We start from the raw sequence: 15,458 nt of genomic DNA on the forward strand, positions 1-15,458 counted from the left end.
CCACACCGCCAATCATCGCGCGCCGATCGTTCTGGGTGGGCAGGGCCGGGTCCCGGAACTTCTGGGCGAGATCTGCGGCTGCCTTCTCTGCGCTCGCGGTGTGGGAAGGGGTCGCAGCGCCCCCTAGACTCGGCCCCGGAACCCGGCCGCGGAAGGACGTGAATGCCATTTGCAGTCCTGCGACCAGGGAGCGCCAGGGCTGTAGTCTAAGACCCACGCCGCCTAGGGCCTTGCGGAGTGAGTTTCCAGGTTCTCAGTGACTGCAAAGGAAAGACTTCCGGCGCTACTTCGGTGTGCGGTAGACCGGAACGAGCCTTTGGCAGAAGGAGGAGTGTGGGCGGGAGTAGGCAGTATGGGGTCGCTTTGGGGGCTTCTCGGAGCAACTAGAATGCAAAGAATTAAATACACAGGTAGGCATGCCACGGTAAATTTCCGCTACTACGTCTTCAGAACTTCTGTACCTATATTTCTAATTACTGCTAAGTACATACTATCAATAAGCCCAGGTGTCATTTGCATTAGAAGATAAATATAGGAGATTATTGTCTGGATTCCAGTGAAGTTGGAATAAAGATGCGAAGCCTTAGGAAACACTGGAATAAAAAAATTCTGTCAGCTACAGGAATTATTTTTGTGTATTCCTTACACTCTTGAAAACATGGGGGAGGGGCATTTTAGACAGTGATTTGTAGTGGTTGTAATGCTTGTATATTACTGCCCAGGATTCAGTGTCCCAAAAACTTATTTTAAAAAATTTTCTCGGGGCGCCTGGGTGGCTCAGTCGATTTAAACAGCCCACTTTGGCTCAGGCTCAGATCATGATCTTGGGGTTGTGGTCCTTGGGTTCCAGCCCTGCGCTGGGTTCTGTGCAGACAGCTCTCTGCCCCTGCGTCGTTCTCTCTCTCTCTCTCAAAAATGAATAAACATTAAAAAATAAATAAATAATAAAACATTTTTTTCTCTAATATCGGATTACAATTACTCTGAAGATAAACCGGTATGAAGGTCATTACACAAGGTACATTTTGAACACTAGAGGGCACTGGTATTTTTCCCAAGAGAAAAGTAAAGGGGGGGGGGGGGGAGGGGATACATAGCATTGCATGTGCTGATTTTTTTAAAAAAATATTTTATTTTCAAGTAATCTCCACACCCAAGGTGGGACTCAAACTCACAACCCCTAGATCAGGAGTCACATGCTATGCCACTGAGCCAGCCAGGTGCCCTGCACTTGATTTTTGAAGTGGATTAATGGAAAGTAACAGTTACCTCCATTTATTCTTGTAGAAATGATTATAGAGGTATATAAGCTTGTATTTTCATCTAGAATCTGAGACCCAAAGTCACCTGAGATTGTAAACTTACTCTCATTTTATATCAGGTTCACCCTTTGCCTACTACTAAAAGTATATTCTTTCTTGTTTCAGAAAGGATTTAGGGAAGCCTTCAAAACAACACAATATAGCACGATAAAACACATTGAATATATGTGAGGAAAACGAGGAAAAGATAGAATACATATAGGAAATTATACAGAACCAAGATGAATTGAATCACAAAATGTATTCCATCAAATCCTAAACACTTCTGGAAATGGGCTGCAAATTTGGCTCTGAGCCACTGTGGGACACTTATGGATGGGAATCTCAGCATCCTAAAACAGTGTTTCCTAAGCCAATAACACAGGGACTCCTTTTTCATTGAAAATATTTTCTTGTAGATCCCTAGAATTGATTTTTTTACTGCATATATGTATATGCAAAACTAGGTATATATATGCTCCTTATGCTGATAGCTCTTATACAACTAAAAAATAAATTTATAGACAAAATGACTAGAAACAAAACTATGAGATAATACATTACCCATTGACAACATTAACTAAATGTAACACATGATGTTTGCTTACATCCTTGCTGTTTTGAATTTAGCTTGCCTATTCTGGGTGTCGTGTGAGAATTCATTTAGCGCACCATTTTTCTGTTTTGTTAATATTGCATGCCTTGACATCATTTGTTTTTCATTTGGCCAATGAAAAAATCTGGATATTTTAATAGGAGTTGGTCCTATTTACTGTTGTACACACAAATAGAAACATGGGCTATGAAATTTCTGTCAGTATTTGGTTATGAGACACTCATCCAGATAACAGGATTGTCAGAAATAGTCTAAGGCATTTGTGTTTTCATTTTGATGATCTAAAAAAAAAATGCAGTGAAACATTCTACCTTGTGGAAATTCACTTTATTGACATTTATTGGCCATGAACATTATGGGAGAAAGGACAGTAAAGGTGATTTCTGGGCATGGGGTTTGGGTGACAGGGTGCCTTTCAACAAATACAGAGTCCCAGATTTTCATGAGTTGAGTTTAAGATGTGTTAAATCTGAGATGCCTGTGGGACAGCCAGATAGAGATGTTATGGAGGCATTTAGCTGCATCTGCAGTTCAGGAGGGGTGTCTGGGCTAGAGAGAGAAATCTGAGACTCTTTAGCATTGTTATGGGCTAAAGTGTGTGTCCTTCTTTCCCTCAAATTCGTATGTTGTAGCACTGATCCCTAGTACCTCAGAACGTGACTGTGTTGGGAAAGAGGACCTTTAAAGAGGTAATTAAGGTTAAGTGAAGTGGACCCTAATCCAATCTGACTAGTGTTTTTTTAAAAGTTTATTTATTTTGAGGGGGGAGGGGCAGAGAGAGAGAGAGAGAGAGAGAGAGAGTGTGTGTGTGTGTATTAGAGCACTATCAAAGAGCACTATCAGTGAGAGAGTGTGTGTGTATTAGAGCACTATCAGTGCAGAGCCTGGCATGGAGCTTGAACCCACAAACCATGAGATCATGACCTGAGCCAAAATCAAGAGTCAGACGTCAGATGCTTCACCAACTGAACCACCCAGGCGTGCCTGGACTAGTGTCTTTATAAGAAGAGGAAGTTGGGACACATGTGCATGCACGGAGGGATGATCATGTCAAGAGGCTGCAAGAGGGTGGCCATTTATTTGCAAACAATGACAGAGGCCTCAGGAGAAAGTAACCCTTGCAGGCACCTTGATCTTGGACTTCCAACCTCCAGAACTGTGAGAAGTAAATTTCTGTTGTTTAAGTCACCCGATCTGTGGCATTTTGGTATGGCAGCCCTAGCAAACGAACAAGTATGTGTTGATAGTCGAAGCCATAGAATTTAAGAGGTCATAAACTAGAAGTATACAGCAAGAAGAAAAGTCTACCTCAGTGAGAATTCTGTGGAATACTCAATACCTTTAACAGCTAAGTGGAGGAAAAGTGGCCCCCAAAAGACAATGGCAAGGATTATCTAGGAGGTGGTAGAAAAATCAGCACAGACTGATGGGGAACAAAGAGAAAGTTTCTAAAAAGGAGGGGGTACTACAGAGAAGGCAAGGAAGACAAAGCCTGAAATTAATTTTAGCAAGTGGGAAGACCTCACGAATGCACCTTAAGAAGCATAAATCTATCAGAATGATTCTGATAGAAGCCTTACTATAGAGGATTGAAGTTTGAAAGGGAGGTGAAGGAAGGGAGACAAAACTTTTTCAAGAAGATTGACCATGAAATGAAGAATGCTCTAGAAAGTCTTGGCATAATTTTTAATGATTGCCTAATTGCCCATCATTTGACTATATTACTTTCATGTTATTTGTGTTCATTGGAAATTTGTTTCCTTTTTATTTATTACTGTTTTGAATAATTGTGAAAAACATATTTAGCTATACTTTGTACTCGACTCCGTTCCTTAGGCACGACTGATAGAATTGTAATTGTTGGATCAAGGAGTATGAACATTTTAAAGGCACTTGTTAGATCTGTCAAAGCATTTTCTAGGAGGGATATACCTATTTATGTTTTCATGTGCAGTGAATGTGAGTGCCACTTTCATTACTTCCTAGCCAGAACTGAATTTCATGATTTTTTTAAATGTTTATTTATTTTTGAGAGAGAGAAGGAGAGGGAGCATGAGCAGGGGAGGGGCAGAGAGAGAGGGGGGACACAGAATCTGAAGCAGTCTCCAGGTTCTGAACTGTCATCACAGAGCCCGACGCGGGGCTCGAACTCATGAAATGCAAGATCATGACCTGAGCTGAAGTCAGAAGCTCAACCCACCGAGCTACCCAGGTGCCCCTGAATTTCATGATTTTTAAAAATATCTTTGTGTTCCTACTAAAGAGAATCAGGGATCCTTACAGAACTAATTGTAGATCAAGGATAGTTCAAGATGAGTCTGGCATATTTTATTGGGTAAAAAAGTAAGGAAGTGCTCAAAAAGTGATGAAGGCATGTCAAATGTACACAGGAGCTGCTTGAAGGGGCTCTCACTGGGCAAATTAGGGACAACCTGACTATCAAAAAGAGTGGTGGCAGTAATGAATTATAACAGTGTAAAAAAAACACAAGTCTGTACTGATACTGTTAAAAGGTAAACTGAAGCATATTAAAATTTCTAAGAGTTTATTTGAGCAGGAATCAGACATTGCCAAATGCGAAATGATCGGAAGCACTCCACCGACAGGAGCTAGGGGAAAGACTTGTAGAGGCAGAAGCAAAGCAAGAACATTATTTGACTGACCACATCTTAGGCGGTTGCATATTTAGGAAAGCCTGGGTGGCTGTTGGTGATTGGTTGTCCTTAGGTTTCAAATTCATAACTTTTGAGGCATTCTAGGCTTCGGTTTTGGTTTACTTACAGAGGCTACTCAATCATTAGAACCATCTCATTCTGGGGCCTTCTAGGTTGGTTGAGCATCCCGGTCTTGATTTCTACTCAGGTCATGATCCCAGGGTCCTGGAATTGAGCCCCGAGTTCGGTTCTGCACTGGGGCCTGCTTGGGATTCTCTCTCTCACTTCATCAGCCCCTCCCCAACACATGGGCATTCTCTTTATCTCTCTAAAAAAAAAAAAAGAAAAAAGTCTCAGACTAATGGCCTGATGGCCTCCTTGTTTAATGAATTGGACAATACGAATCAATATAAAAAAGAAGAAAAGGAAAAGTTATTTTCAGTACACATACAACTAATACATAATACAGGAAGGAATATAAGCATAGTATCATCATAATAATCGACTCAGAATCATAAATATGTGGGAGGTTTGTTAGAGGTCACACCCAATAGCTTGTGCCTTTTGACTCAGGTAGGTGAGATTCTCTGCTGAGATCAATAGTCAAGGTAATGGGGCACGAGGAACGGTGTGATGTGGAACAGTAGTGACGGAGGGGAGAGGGGGCAGACTACCCACTCTGAGGATGATTGCGGAGGGACCCAGCTGAGGATGGTGATAGGGATTTCCCTGCAGTGGTATCAGCCTTCAGGTTTTGACGCCATTCCCCATCCGCTGAGGAGGGCAACTCGAGGAAAACTGGGTAGGGATTTGCCAAAACTCTTGAGGAAAGGGCCTGGAGAATTGAATTAAAATAGCACCTCACTTTGGGTTTCATTAACTTTCTGACCTCCCTGCCAAGTCCCACGGTTGGGGTCAGCAGGTTTTGGCGTGTTGTCTTCAGCTAAGGGCACAACGCTCACAGCAGGACAAAAAGATGGATTAATGCTAGCCAGGCTGAGCAAGACCAGGCTCGGTAATTTTCTTGGCACCCGGTCTTGGCAACACACAACTTGAATGAAAACACTAGCTGTAGAGCTCCCATGACTTACTCTGGGTAAGGCGCTGTGCCAAAGGCTTTACGTGCCATGTTTTCCTTAATCTTCAAAAAAACTGTCCGTGAAGTGGGTATCATTATCAGCCCCATTTTACAGTTAAGAGGGCAGGGGCCTAAGGAAGTTAGTAATTTGCTTAAGGTCATTGGCCAGTTATTGACGGAGTCACTTAAGTGTGACAACAGTCTTCGCTCTCCTGAGTGTCAGTCCCTAGGAACGCTGAGCGCGGTAACATTACGAGAGCCCATGTCATCGAACACATACGGTAACCGCGGTGGCCCAGCCAGCACCCGTCCGGTGACCCGACACGCGTGATGCTCACGCATGCAGTCGCCCTGCCTTCCTCTGGGAAGGAGGAGGCGGCCTAACCAGCCAAGCTGTCGAGGACGACTCTATCTGAACTCGACTCTTTTTGCCTGGGCGTCTGATCCAAACGTGGCGCGGACGGGAAGAAGGGGGCGGGGCCGGCGGCCGGGAGAATTGCGGATTGGAGAGAAGGAGGGACAGGGGGCGGAGCCTTCGGGGGAAGGGAGAAGCCGCATCAACCATGTAAGTGGCTTTGCTTCCTGCAGCAACCGCCGGCGGCCCGAGTACCCCCGTCGCTGCGCTCCGGAGCTGGCTTTCCGCGCCTGAACGGGGTGAAGCGGCGACCGGGGTGGAGGGTGGCCGGCGGGGCCCAGGCGGGAGGCGCAGGTAAGGGAGGGGGCCTGGCGCGCGGCCGGCTGGCGCTGAGAGTGAGGAAGAAGGCCGGTTTGGGGAGCTCCGGGGCCAGAGCCGAGGGGAAGGCTGAAGTGAAGGCGAGAGCTGAAGCTTCACCACCGTGGCTGGAGGCCGGACTGTGGCCGAGGCTGGGCAACGAAGGGCAGAGAACCGGTACCCGCAGCAAGACGGCTTCCCGATTCCCCGGTTGCCCCTGGTCTGGGAGCCGGGTGCGGCTGTTCTTGAAGAGGTTTCCTTGGAAACATTTGAAGTTCTCTTGCCCCTCTCTTGTCCCACGTCTCTCAGCTTATTTCGGAGGTGCACAGTCCCGTTCCTCCTCCTCCTCTGATGGATCAGCTCCTAGTCTGTGTGTCAGAGGTGCATCCGTAGACTGAAAAAGAAAGTTCTTGAGCTGCAGAAAACGATACCAGTAGTGGGTTTTCAAATATGAACAGACCTCTTTAAAAATATTTGTTTCTTCTACTTGAGTCCATCCCATTACTACCTGTGTTTCAAAGTCTCTCGAGGAGGAGACTTGATTTCCCATTTAGTATTTTACCTTTGCTTATAATGTTCCCAGCAAAAGGGTGAGGATGAAATGCGATGGATGTTTTTAGAGAATTAAGATATGTCCAATATGGAGATTATTTATAAGATATTCAAGAAATATGAGAAGTGCTAGAATTCTGTAGAAAGCAAGTTATGTTTATCTGAGATGTGTAGGTATGTGTTAAATTATCATTTATTGATTCAGTGCATACTCTGTTTTAAAACCAGAGGTAGTGGTTTGGTTTTGCACTCTCTTATTTCAAACTTACTTGAATCTCCTTTTCTGCCACTCCAAAACTTTCATTCTATCAGGATTCAAAAATAACCTTAGTTGTTTGTTTGTTTGTTTTGGTTGGGTTTGGGCTTTTGAGAAAGATTGGGCAGGTCGTCTGTTCTGTGGAGCAAAACAACTTTCCCTTTTTCTTTTCCTGTGGGCGCCCATTTTCTGCTTTCTGGGAAGAGTAATGTGGATCACGTTGTGGTCTTCCTTTCGTGTTTCTGTTGGCATGTTGGTCAAAAATTGAACAACAAAATCTTTGTTGATGGAAACTGCCAATTCTAGTATTCAGCTGGCCTGCATTATTAGATATGTCTTGAGTATTTTTAAAAACTGTATTTAGAGGGGCGCCTGGGTGGCGCCGTCGGTTAAGCGTCCGACCTCAGCCAGGTCACGATCTCGCGGTCCTTGAGTTCGAGCCCCGCGCCGGGCTCTGGGCTGATGGCTCAGAGCCTGGAGCCTGTTTCTGATTCTGTGTCTCCCTCTCTCTCTGCCCCTCCCCCGTTCATGCTCTGTCTCTCTCTGTCCCAAAAATAAATAAACGTTGAAAAAAAATTAAAAAAAAAACTGTATTTAGAAATTATTCAGCTGATACTTGGATTTTTTCATCCACTATATTTTGAAACTGGCTAGTGGATCTGGCCTGTGTTCTACATGTAATACCTGATTAGCCTTCACATTGGCTTCATCACTGAGATAGTGTGTGGTGGGGTAGCCTTGAAATAAGAGGCAAAGTACTGGCATTTGGAAGGCCAGGTTAATATTTCTAATTGCCTGTCAGCAAGGAGGCCTAGTTTATATCCCAGACAGTAATTAAGCTGCCAGAGAATAAGAGTTGTAAGGCAGTTTTTTCAAGATCCTGGTGTCATTATGAAATTGTTAAGATTAGCTATGTGATTGTGTTTATGTTTCAGAGACTGCACTTGCTGAGCGTTTTCATGGTAATTTTTATGCTCACATCTCCAAAGCTTATTAATAGTTTTGTATATGGGTGACCCTCAGTAGTAACGCTGAGATTCTTCATGCAGATTGCTAACTCTGCTTCAGATGCTACTTATGTCACAGTAGAATGTGGACTCTTTTTCCAAGCCTGAGGGTGGCTGTTGCAATCACACAATCCTTTGTCTTTAGTACTCTTTTTTCTTCCCCTTTTTCTCCCTCTCCCCCCCCCCCCCCCCCCCCCATTTTGAGTTGACACAAATTCGTTTAGCAGCTTGCTTCGGAATCTTTTATGCTGGAATATGGATTGTCATGATGATTTAGAATTGTTGACTATTCTCCCCAATAGAAGGTGGTATTAGAGACCCTTTCTGTCTCCCTCCATCTCCCTCCCTCCCTCCCACCCTCTCCTCCTTTCTCCCTCCTTCCTCTCTCTTCTCCATCTCTCTCCTTCCTCCTTTTCCTCAACACTCCTTCCTCTTTTTCTTCCTCCTCTACTCCCCCCCCCCCCCATACCAATAAACATTTATTGCCAAATCATGTTCAAGTCCATGGTTTCATTTCTGCTTTAATCAATTACATTATTAATCAGGAATTTAGATAGGCTGGAATTGAAGTCTGTGAAGAGCTACAATAATAACTTTGATCTAAAGAGGAATTCTGGGATAAAACTTGGGGTGTAATTACAGTTCTACCACTGACTGACTAGTTGTGTGACCCTCAAGAAAGTCACTTTAGGTTCAGTGTGCATTGGTTGCCTCAAAGGCAAAGTGTAGTAAGGCCAGCTCTGTGCGCTTTCCAGGATTTTTGTAAAATTAAAACAAGGTGGTAGATACGATTTTGAAACTGAAAAGCGTTTTGTGGGAGTGTGATGTCCTCTTTGTAAGATATAAAGTAGATGACAAAAATCAAAAGTCATCTGTAGTACTTTAATGACTACAGTTATGCATAGTTCATGGTTGTCATTAATTTGAAGTGTTAAAGAGACATCAGTGTTTTTCTCTACCCTCCGTCTGGTGATGTGCTTACCTTTACTACTTTGGTTGAACTATCATTTTTGGTTATTTAAAAAAAAAAGCTCTTTAAGATCTTCATTTTAATGTCTATATGAGGTTATGCTTAAAAGGAGAAAAACCAGATTCACGTGCCTAGGAGGAGAGATGACAGGAACAGCTTGGTGATTTGAATAGTTCTTGAGGAGATGAGGCACAGTTTGAAGAAATCTTTGAGGTTGTACAGAAGTGTCATTAAAGGATGACTGTTTCATTTTCTTTTCTTGGAAATATTTATGTTTTATATTTTTAAAAGAAAAATTGAAATAAATTAAAATTTTTTTGAGGAATTAAGATGGTTGTGTAAAACCAGTTTTCCTTATAACTTTAAACAGCTGTTGAGTTATCTCTTTTTCCAAAAAAAATGTTAAAATGGAAAAGATATAAATTATGTGAAAATGCTTTTTATTTCTTTTTTCCTGCTCACATTTGTACCTTACCTCCAAATTACTCATAATTTTTATATTTTCTGTAGATTAAATAGCAATGTTGAAAATTAGATTGGCTGTGGAATCGTAGTTTCAGTTGTCTGACACCCTTCCTTATGATCTAGACTGCAGTGTTTTTAAGACTTAATTTGCAATATATACTAAACTAGATTTATTTACTCTTTGGTTTCGGAGATCAGAGTTTTCAGAGTCAGATTTCCAGATATTTAGGTATGCTGTTTGGAATCAAATTTTGGGCTTCCTTAGGAACTCCTATCTTTTGTTTTTTAGACTCATGAAATGGCCACAGATGATAAGACTTCCCCAACATTGGACTCTGCTAATGATTTGCCTCGATCTCCTACTAGTCCTTCTCATCTCACACACTTTAAACCTTTGACTCCTGATCAGGACGAACCTCCTTTTAAATCAGCGTATAGTTCTTTTGTAAATCTCTTTCGATTTAACAAAGGTAAGACTTGTTCTTATGGATCAGAGAACCTGTAATTTTGATTTTCTAAAATTCTCTTGTTCAGCTCAGCTTTCATGCTGTGTCTTTGCAAGAATGTGAAATATCAACAAGGAGATAGCTTTAATCATCGGTCACTGGGGTTTGCTGCTCAAGAGAAGAAAGCTAGAATTTTCCCTGTAATCTTATTAGTTATTGGTAACTGAAGATCTGAATTGAAAAATAATGTTAAAAGGAGATCGCTCTTTGAAGGTAGCGTTTTTTTTTTTTTTCCTTTCTTAATATTTCAACTTTCTTAAGTTCACAGAATGGACTTTGTTTTTATGGGGGTAAATAGCCAAAAGATTTTAATTAAAGCCATAAAACTAGAAGACTCAGCACCTGGGAGGAAAGATTCCTATTTTTCCAAAATTGAAACTGTCAGCATGCTTTTTGACTTAAACCTGTTAGATTAAGATGTAAGTGTAATAATATCAAGTGAAAAGATACTTTTTACCTATTTATATAAGGAAATTTAACATCATGCAGGACTTTTATTTAATCAACAGTGTATTCCAAACAAATGCATTGCCCTCAAAACTCCCATTCCAGGATCAGGTCCAGGATTACATACTGCATATAGTTTTCATCTATCTTTTGTCTCCTATTCTCTGTCTTGTGAGATGGACATTTTTGTAGAGAACACGCCAAATATTTTACAAAATGTTCCTTAATTGGGATCTTGCTTATTTTTATTTCTTTAATTAAAGTATAGCTGACGCCTAATGTTACATTAGTCTCAGGTGTACAACATAGTGATTTTGACAAGTCTATACATTATGCCCCGCTCCCCCAAGTGTAGCTGTCATCTGTCACCATACAGCTTTACTGCAGTACCATTGACTATAATCCCTATGCTGTATCTTTTATATCCATGACTTCTTCATTCCATAACTAGAAGGGAAAAAGTACTTTTTAAGTGAGCTCTTTTGAAGTAAGGTATTTTTTTACCTGGAAGAAAAATTTTAAAAAATAGGGGCGCCTTGGGTGGCTCATTCAGTTAAACATCTGACTCTTGACTTCAGCCTAAGACATGATCTCACGGTTCCTGAGTTGGAGCCCTGCGTTGGGCTCCGCACTGACAGCATGGAGTCTGCTTGGGATTCTCGCTTTCTCTGCTGGTGTTTTCTTTCTCTCTCTGTCACTCAAATTAAGTAAATAAACATTAAAAAAATTTTTTTTAAAAATATGGCCTATTATCTCTGCTTTATATTTGGCTGTATTATTTGAAATGCATTAGAAAGTAATCCCTCTTGGAACTTGAGGGTTAATAGTTTAATTAGTTCAGAAGAAATTTTAATAGTATTAACAGACTTTTTTTTTTTAAAGTTTGTTTATTTATTCATTCATTCAGAGAGCAGGGGAGGGGCAGAGGAGAGAAGGAGAACGAGAATCCCAGCAGGCTCAGCACTGTCATTACAGAGCCTGACAGGGGACTTGATCCCATGAACTCGTGAGATCATGACCTGAGCCAAAACCAAGAGTTGGAACTGACTGAGCCAACCCAGGTGCTCCAGTATTAACTGACTTTTATTAGTAGTCAATTTAAAGTTCTATGAACTCTCCTCCTGTTAGTCCATTTTTAAGGTATTGACTTTTTAGAAAAATTTTATTGTTTGCTTTTAGATTTACAGAAAAATTGGGAAGATGGTACAGGATTCTCATATCCCCCCACACCCAGTTTTCCCTGTTATTAACATCTCACGTTAGTATAGTGCACTTATTACAATTAATGAACCATTATTGACACAGTATTATAAACTAAAGTATGTGTTGTATTCATTCTTCAGTTTCTACCTAAAGTCCTTTTTCTGTTCCAGGATCTCATGTGGGATTACACATTATATTTAGTCATCATAAGACAATAATCTTTTTGTTTATTCAGCAAATATTTATTGAGTACCTATTATCCACTATTGCACTGTTTTAATAGTGCATGGGATCTATCCCATAAACAAAGCCGATAAAGAAAATTTTCGCCTTTGTGTGAAGCTTACATTCTATTTCCTTTAATATGCTCAAGGTATTTCTAATGAAAAAGTGAAACAAACTGAAGATCACATGCCAAGGAAGAAATATTGGCCCATAATTTTGCCACTTTCTTGAGTATCTTTTTTTTTAAGCTAATTTTAAGTTGTGCATATATTACGTATATACATTATCTTCAGGACAGTTTTATCTATTCCTTCTCTTTGCTGAACTCTGAGTCTTAGTTTTGCAAATAATGCCAAGCTTTCCTTTGCTACAGAGAGAGTGGAAGGGGGCCAGGGAGAGCAGCCGTCTCTAAGTGGAAGTTGGACCAGCCCTCAGCTCCCTTCAAGAACACAGTCTGTGAGGTCACCTACACCTTATAAAAAACAGCTTAATGAGGAACTCCAGCGGCGATCTTCAGCAGTATTAGGTGAGACAGTGTTCTTATTTCATTCATTTCTGTGTGTTAGATTTTTCCAGACATTGTGTTTCCCAGGTTATTTAGTGACTTAACTTTTCTGCTGTTTGGAATAGTCAGGTGCTCTTCAGAATTCATGAAACTGTTACCTAGATAGTGAAAGAATTTGTTGATACCTAAAAAAAAAAAATTCTTAAGCATTTTGTTAAATTTTAACTTAGGCCAAGCACAGATATCTTGACTGTTTTTTTGATTAATTACTTGCTTGGGTTTCAGAAGAGAACAGTTTGCAACATCCCCAGGAGAATACAGGTTAGTTTCAACTTTGTGAATTAATTCTGCATCTGTTCTTGGGATGGCTAGTGTAATGTGGTGTGCATGCCTCTGGCTGCAGAACTCTCAACTCCGTTAGTGGGCTGCCCCTTGCTCTTGTCCTTCTGTCCTTGTTGGGATGCGGACTGTCATTGTGGCTGGATAAGCTGAGCTCTTGCCTGTTTGTTCTCTGTCCTGGTCTACTGTAGTCATCTCCTTCATTTTCATGCTTTTCTGATGAGTATAGGCTGGGGATCAGTGTCTGAATGAGAGACTAGACGAAGTCAGTTCTATGTTAGATTCTATGTTAGAGTTCTATGTTAGTCAGTTTCTGTTAGATTATTAAACTCAGCACAGTGGCTTGCCCAGCTCAAGGGGGCAAAAGAAAGGCAGTGAGAGGTGACATAATAGAGGGGGCAGCATTGGAAGTCAAGTGTCCCTGGACACCAGATCTTGTCTTGTCTGGCCAGTCTTCCCCGTGAGATCCTCCAGTGAAAAGTGGGCAGGCACAGGTAATGGTGGTTGGCGAGAGAGCTCTTCTAGCTAGTTCAGGCTCAGTTTACGACCTCCTAAGGACTGGAGTGGGGCGGGCTGCATCACCACTGCAGGTTTCCCAGAGCAGTGAGCCTCTGCCTGGGTTACATCAGCCATTTGGAAGGAAGAATCAGAAGGTGGGAAGTGGGGGAGAGAGAAAGGAGGCCATCCTTACTTTAACCTTTAAACTCAGTAAGCTCCTTTGCTTTTGAACCTGACCTCTGGTGACACTACTGTTTTTGTGGAGGGGTCTGACTAAATCCTATGCTGAATTAAGCATAGAATTTCTTTATTTGTCAAATTGAGGAGTTGGGCTAGAATCTAATCTCTTAGGGGTTACAAACTGACAGCCTACCACACTTGTCGTGGTGTTTTGATGAACTTGAATTTAAATATCACAAGGTGGAGCTTGTAATGTCTAGTTTGCTGCAATCTCCTCTACTCCTTACTTTCTTTCATCAACTCCGTTTGATTCTTTGATTCTACCTTAGCTGCTAGAAGCATTTAAGCTTCAGAAGCCTGAGACTGACCAATCAAGTTCATTTTTCTTTCTTTCTCTCTTTTTTTTAAATGTTTGCTTATTTTTGAGAGAGAGAGAGAGGGAGAAAAAGAACATGAGTGGGGAGGGGCAGAGAGAGTGGGGGCCAGACGATCTGAAGCGGGCTCTGCACTGACAGCAGAGAGCCCCATGTGGGGCTTGGACTCACAAACTGTGAGATCATGCCCTGAGCTGAAGTCGGACACTTCACCAACTGAGCCACCCAGGTGCCCTCAAGTTCCTTTTTCTAACAAAAGGCTGCAATTCCACAATTTACTTGCTATGTGACTTTAGGAAAGTCGTTTAATTATGCAGTATCCATTTTACAGGAGAAACAACTAAGGTTATTTAGGGCAGAGTGCTAGACCAGATTTCCTCTCAGATCTCTGTCACCTCCATCGGATACCTGTGATTCTGTTGGTTCCAGGAACAGTGCCGCTCTTCCTTCTCCAGTGAATGATGCTATTAGTACTCTCTTATACCTCTAAGCATCTAGAAGGGGCTTCACGATTATTTGTTGTCCCTGCATGGGAGCACAGCTATTGGAATTCTAACAGCTTCGTCTGCCTCTTTTTTCAACTCAAATTACAGAGAGTTGCTTTTTTATATTGTGATATTCAAAATTTTGGTCATTCTAATACTTGTACCTTTTATTCTAGTAACAACACATCTGAGTTATCTGCTGAAATTAGGGTCATACTATTTATAGAAAGGTAAAGTTTTTAAGTTTTCTAACAGGTACAGTTTCAATAATCACTTCTGTGATTCAGTTGTCTTTGGAGTTCTTTGTCAGTTTAGAGGCCAACCTCTCATTTCTTGGTAATCCTTTCTGTCCCATCCAGCCCAGACAAAGAACAGCTAAGGCAACTAGCAAATGAGTGAGTTTGAGAAGATTTAAGGTGGTGTATTTTCCATCCTGATCTGCCATAGGTTATTAGGTTAATGAGTTTAAGCTAACAGAGATGTCAGCCTTTTTGTCAAGCCACCTTCGCTTGACTTAGGTTTTGTAACTGCCAGAGCCAGGAATAGGTGGTAGCTTCAGTGGTAATCTGGCTGCAAAATGAAATAACGTGACAGCTTTGGTGGGCACACCCGTTTTGGCTACAAAACTGAATTTGGGTTTGTTTTACTGTTGATAGGACTGGCATAAGGATTGCTATTTAAAGTGTAAGTGATCCCTTCCAGTTGGAGATGCAGGGTTAAGGAGGTGGCAGGAAAGGGTAGGATTGGAGTTCTAGCAATTCTTTGGCATTTTTATCTGTTTAGACTTGATGGAGGGACTTTTGTGGGTAAGTTACCACCCTGGATGTTCTGAACTCTGTCAAAGTCTTTGGGGGCTGGGTTATTAAACTTTCTGATCATCTGCTCAATGAGGCTTAGGTGGTTTGTGTGTAGACTGAACTGGACTGTTGCTTACTGTTTGACTATAGAGGCTAAGCTAGGTTAACTCACAGGGGTTGCCTTTTCTTCTGCTAAATTTCTAGCCGGTATTGATTATGGCTTGGGACCAAAGAGCCCAGTAAATCATTAATGAATTTTGGGGCCATTTAAGCAGTACATCTGGCAGA

The 15,458-nt window shown here is 41.6% G+C and overlaps 2 protein-coding genes across 13 annotated transcripts in view; one reads left to right on the forward strand and one right to left on the reverse strand.

Moving 5' to 3' along the window:
- The first annotated feature begins 63 nt into the window (after positions 1-63).
- The window catches only part of PIKFYVE (phosphoinositide kinase, FYVE-type zinc finger containing), an 87,835-nt gene continuing 72,440 nt past the window's right edge, over positions 64-15,458 (forward strand). For 5 of the 12 annotated variants that reach the window (XM_019838561.2, XM_045034404.1, XM_045034405.1 and 2 more), the window contains exons 1-4: positions 6,084-6,214; positions 9,901-10,081; positions 12,366-12,518; positions 12,783-12,818. In XM_019838561.2, coding sequence (XP_019694120.2) covers positions 9,910-10,081; positions 12,366-12,518; positions 12,783-12,818 — 361 coding nt within the window. In that variant the 5' untranslated portion in view covers positions 6,084-6,214; positions 9,901-9,909. The other 7 variants (XM_019838563.3, XM_019838560.2, XM_019838564.3 and 4 more) reach the window with 7 other exon arrangements.
- Positions 4,442-6,911, reverse strand: LOC109502835 (proline-rich receptor-like protein kinase PERK14). Its single transcript, XM_045033694.1, has 3 exons — positions 6,870-6,911; positions 5,663-6,724; positions 4,442-4,899 (listed from the first exon to the last, which is right to left on the reverse strand). Exons 1-2 carry the CDS (start codon positions 6,909-6,911, stop codon positions 5,984-5,986), a joined length of 783 nt encoding a protein of 260 aa, XP_044889629.1. The 3' UTR covers positions 4,442-4,899; positions 5,663-5,983.

The sequence above is a fragment of the Felis catus genome, chromosome C1 (genome assembly GCF_018350175.1).
Source record: "Felis catus isolate Fca126 chromosome C1, F.catus_Fca126_mat1.0, whole genome shotgun sequence".
Lineage (NCBI taxonomy): Eukaryota > Metazoa > Chordata > Mammalia > Carnivora > Felidae > Felis > Felis catus.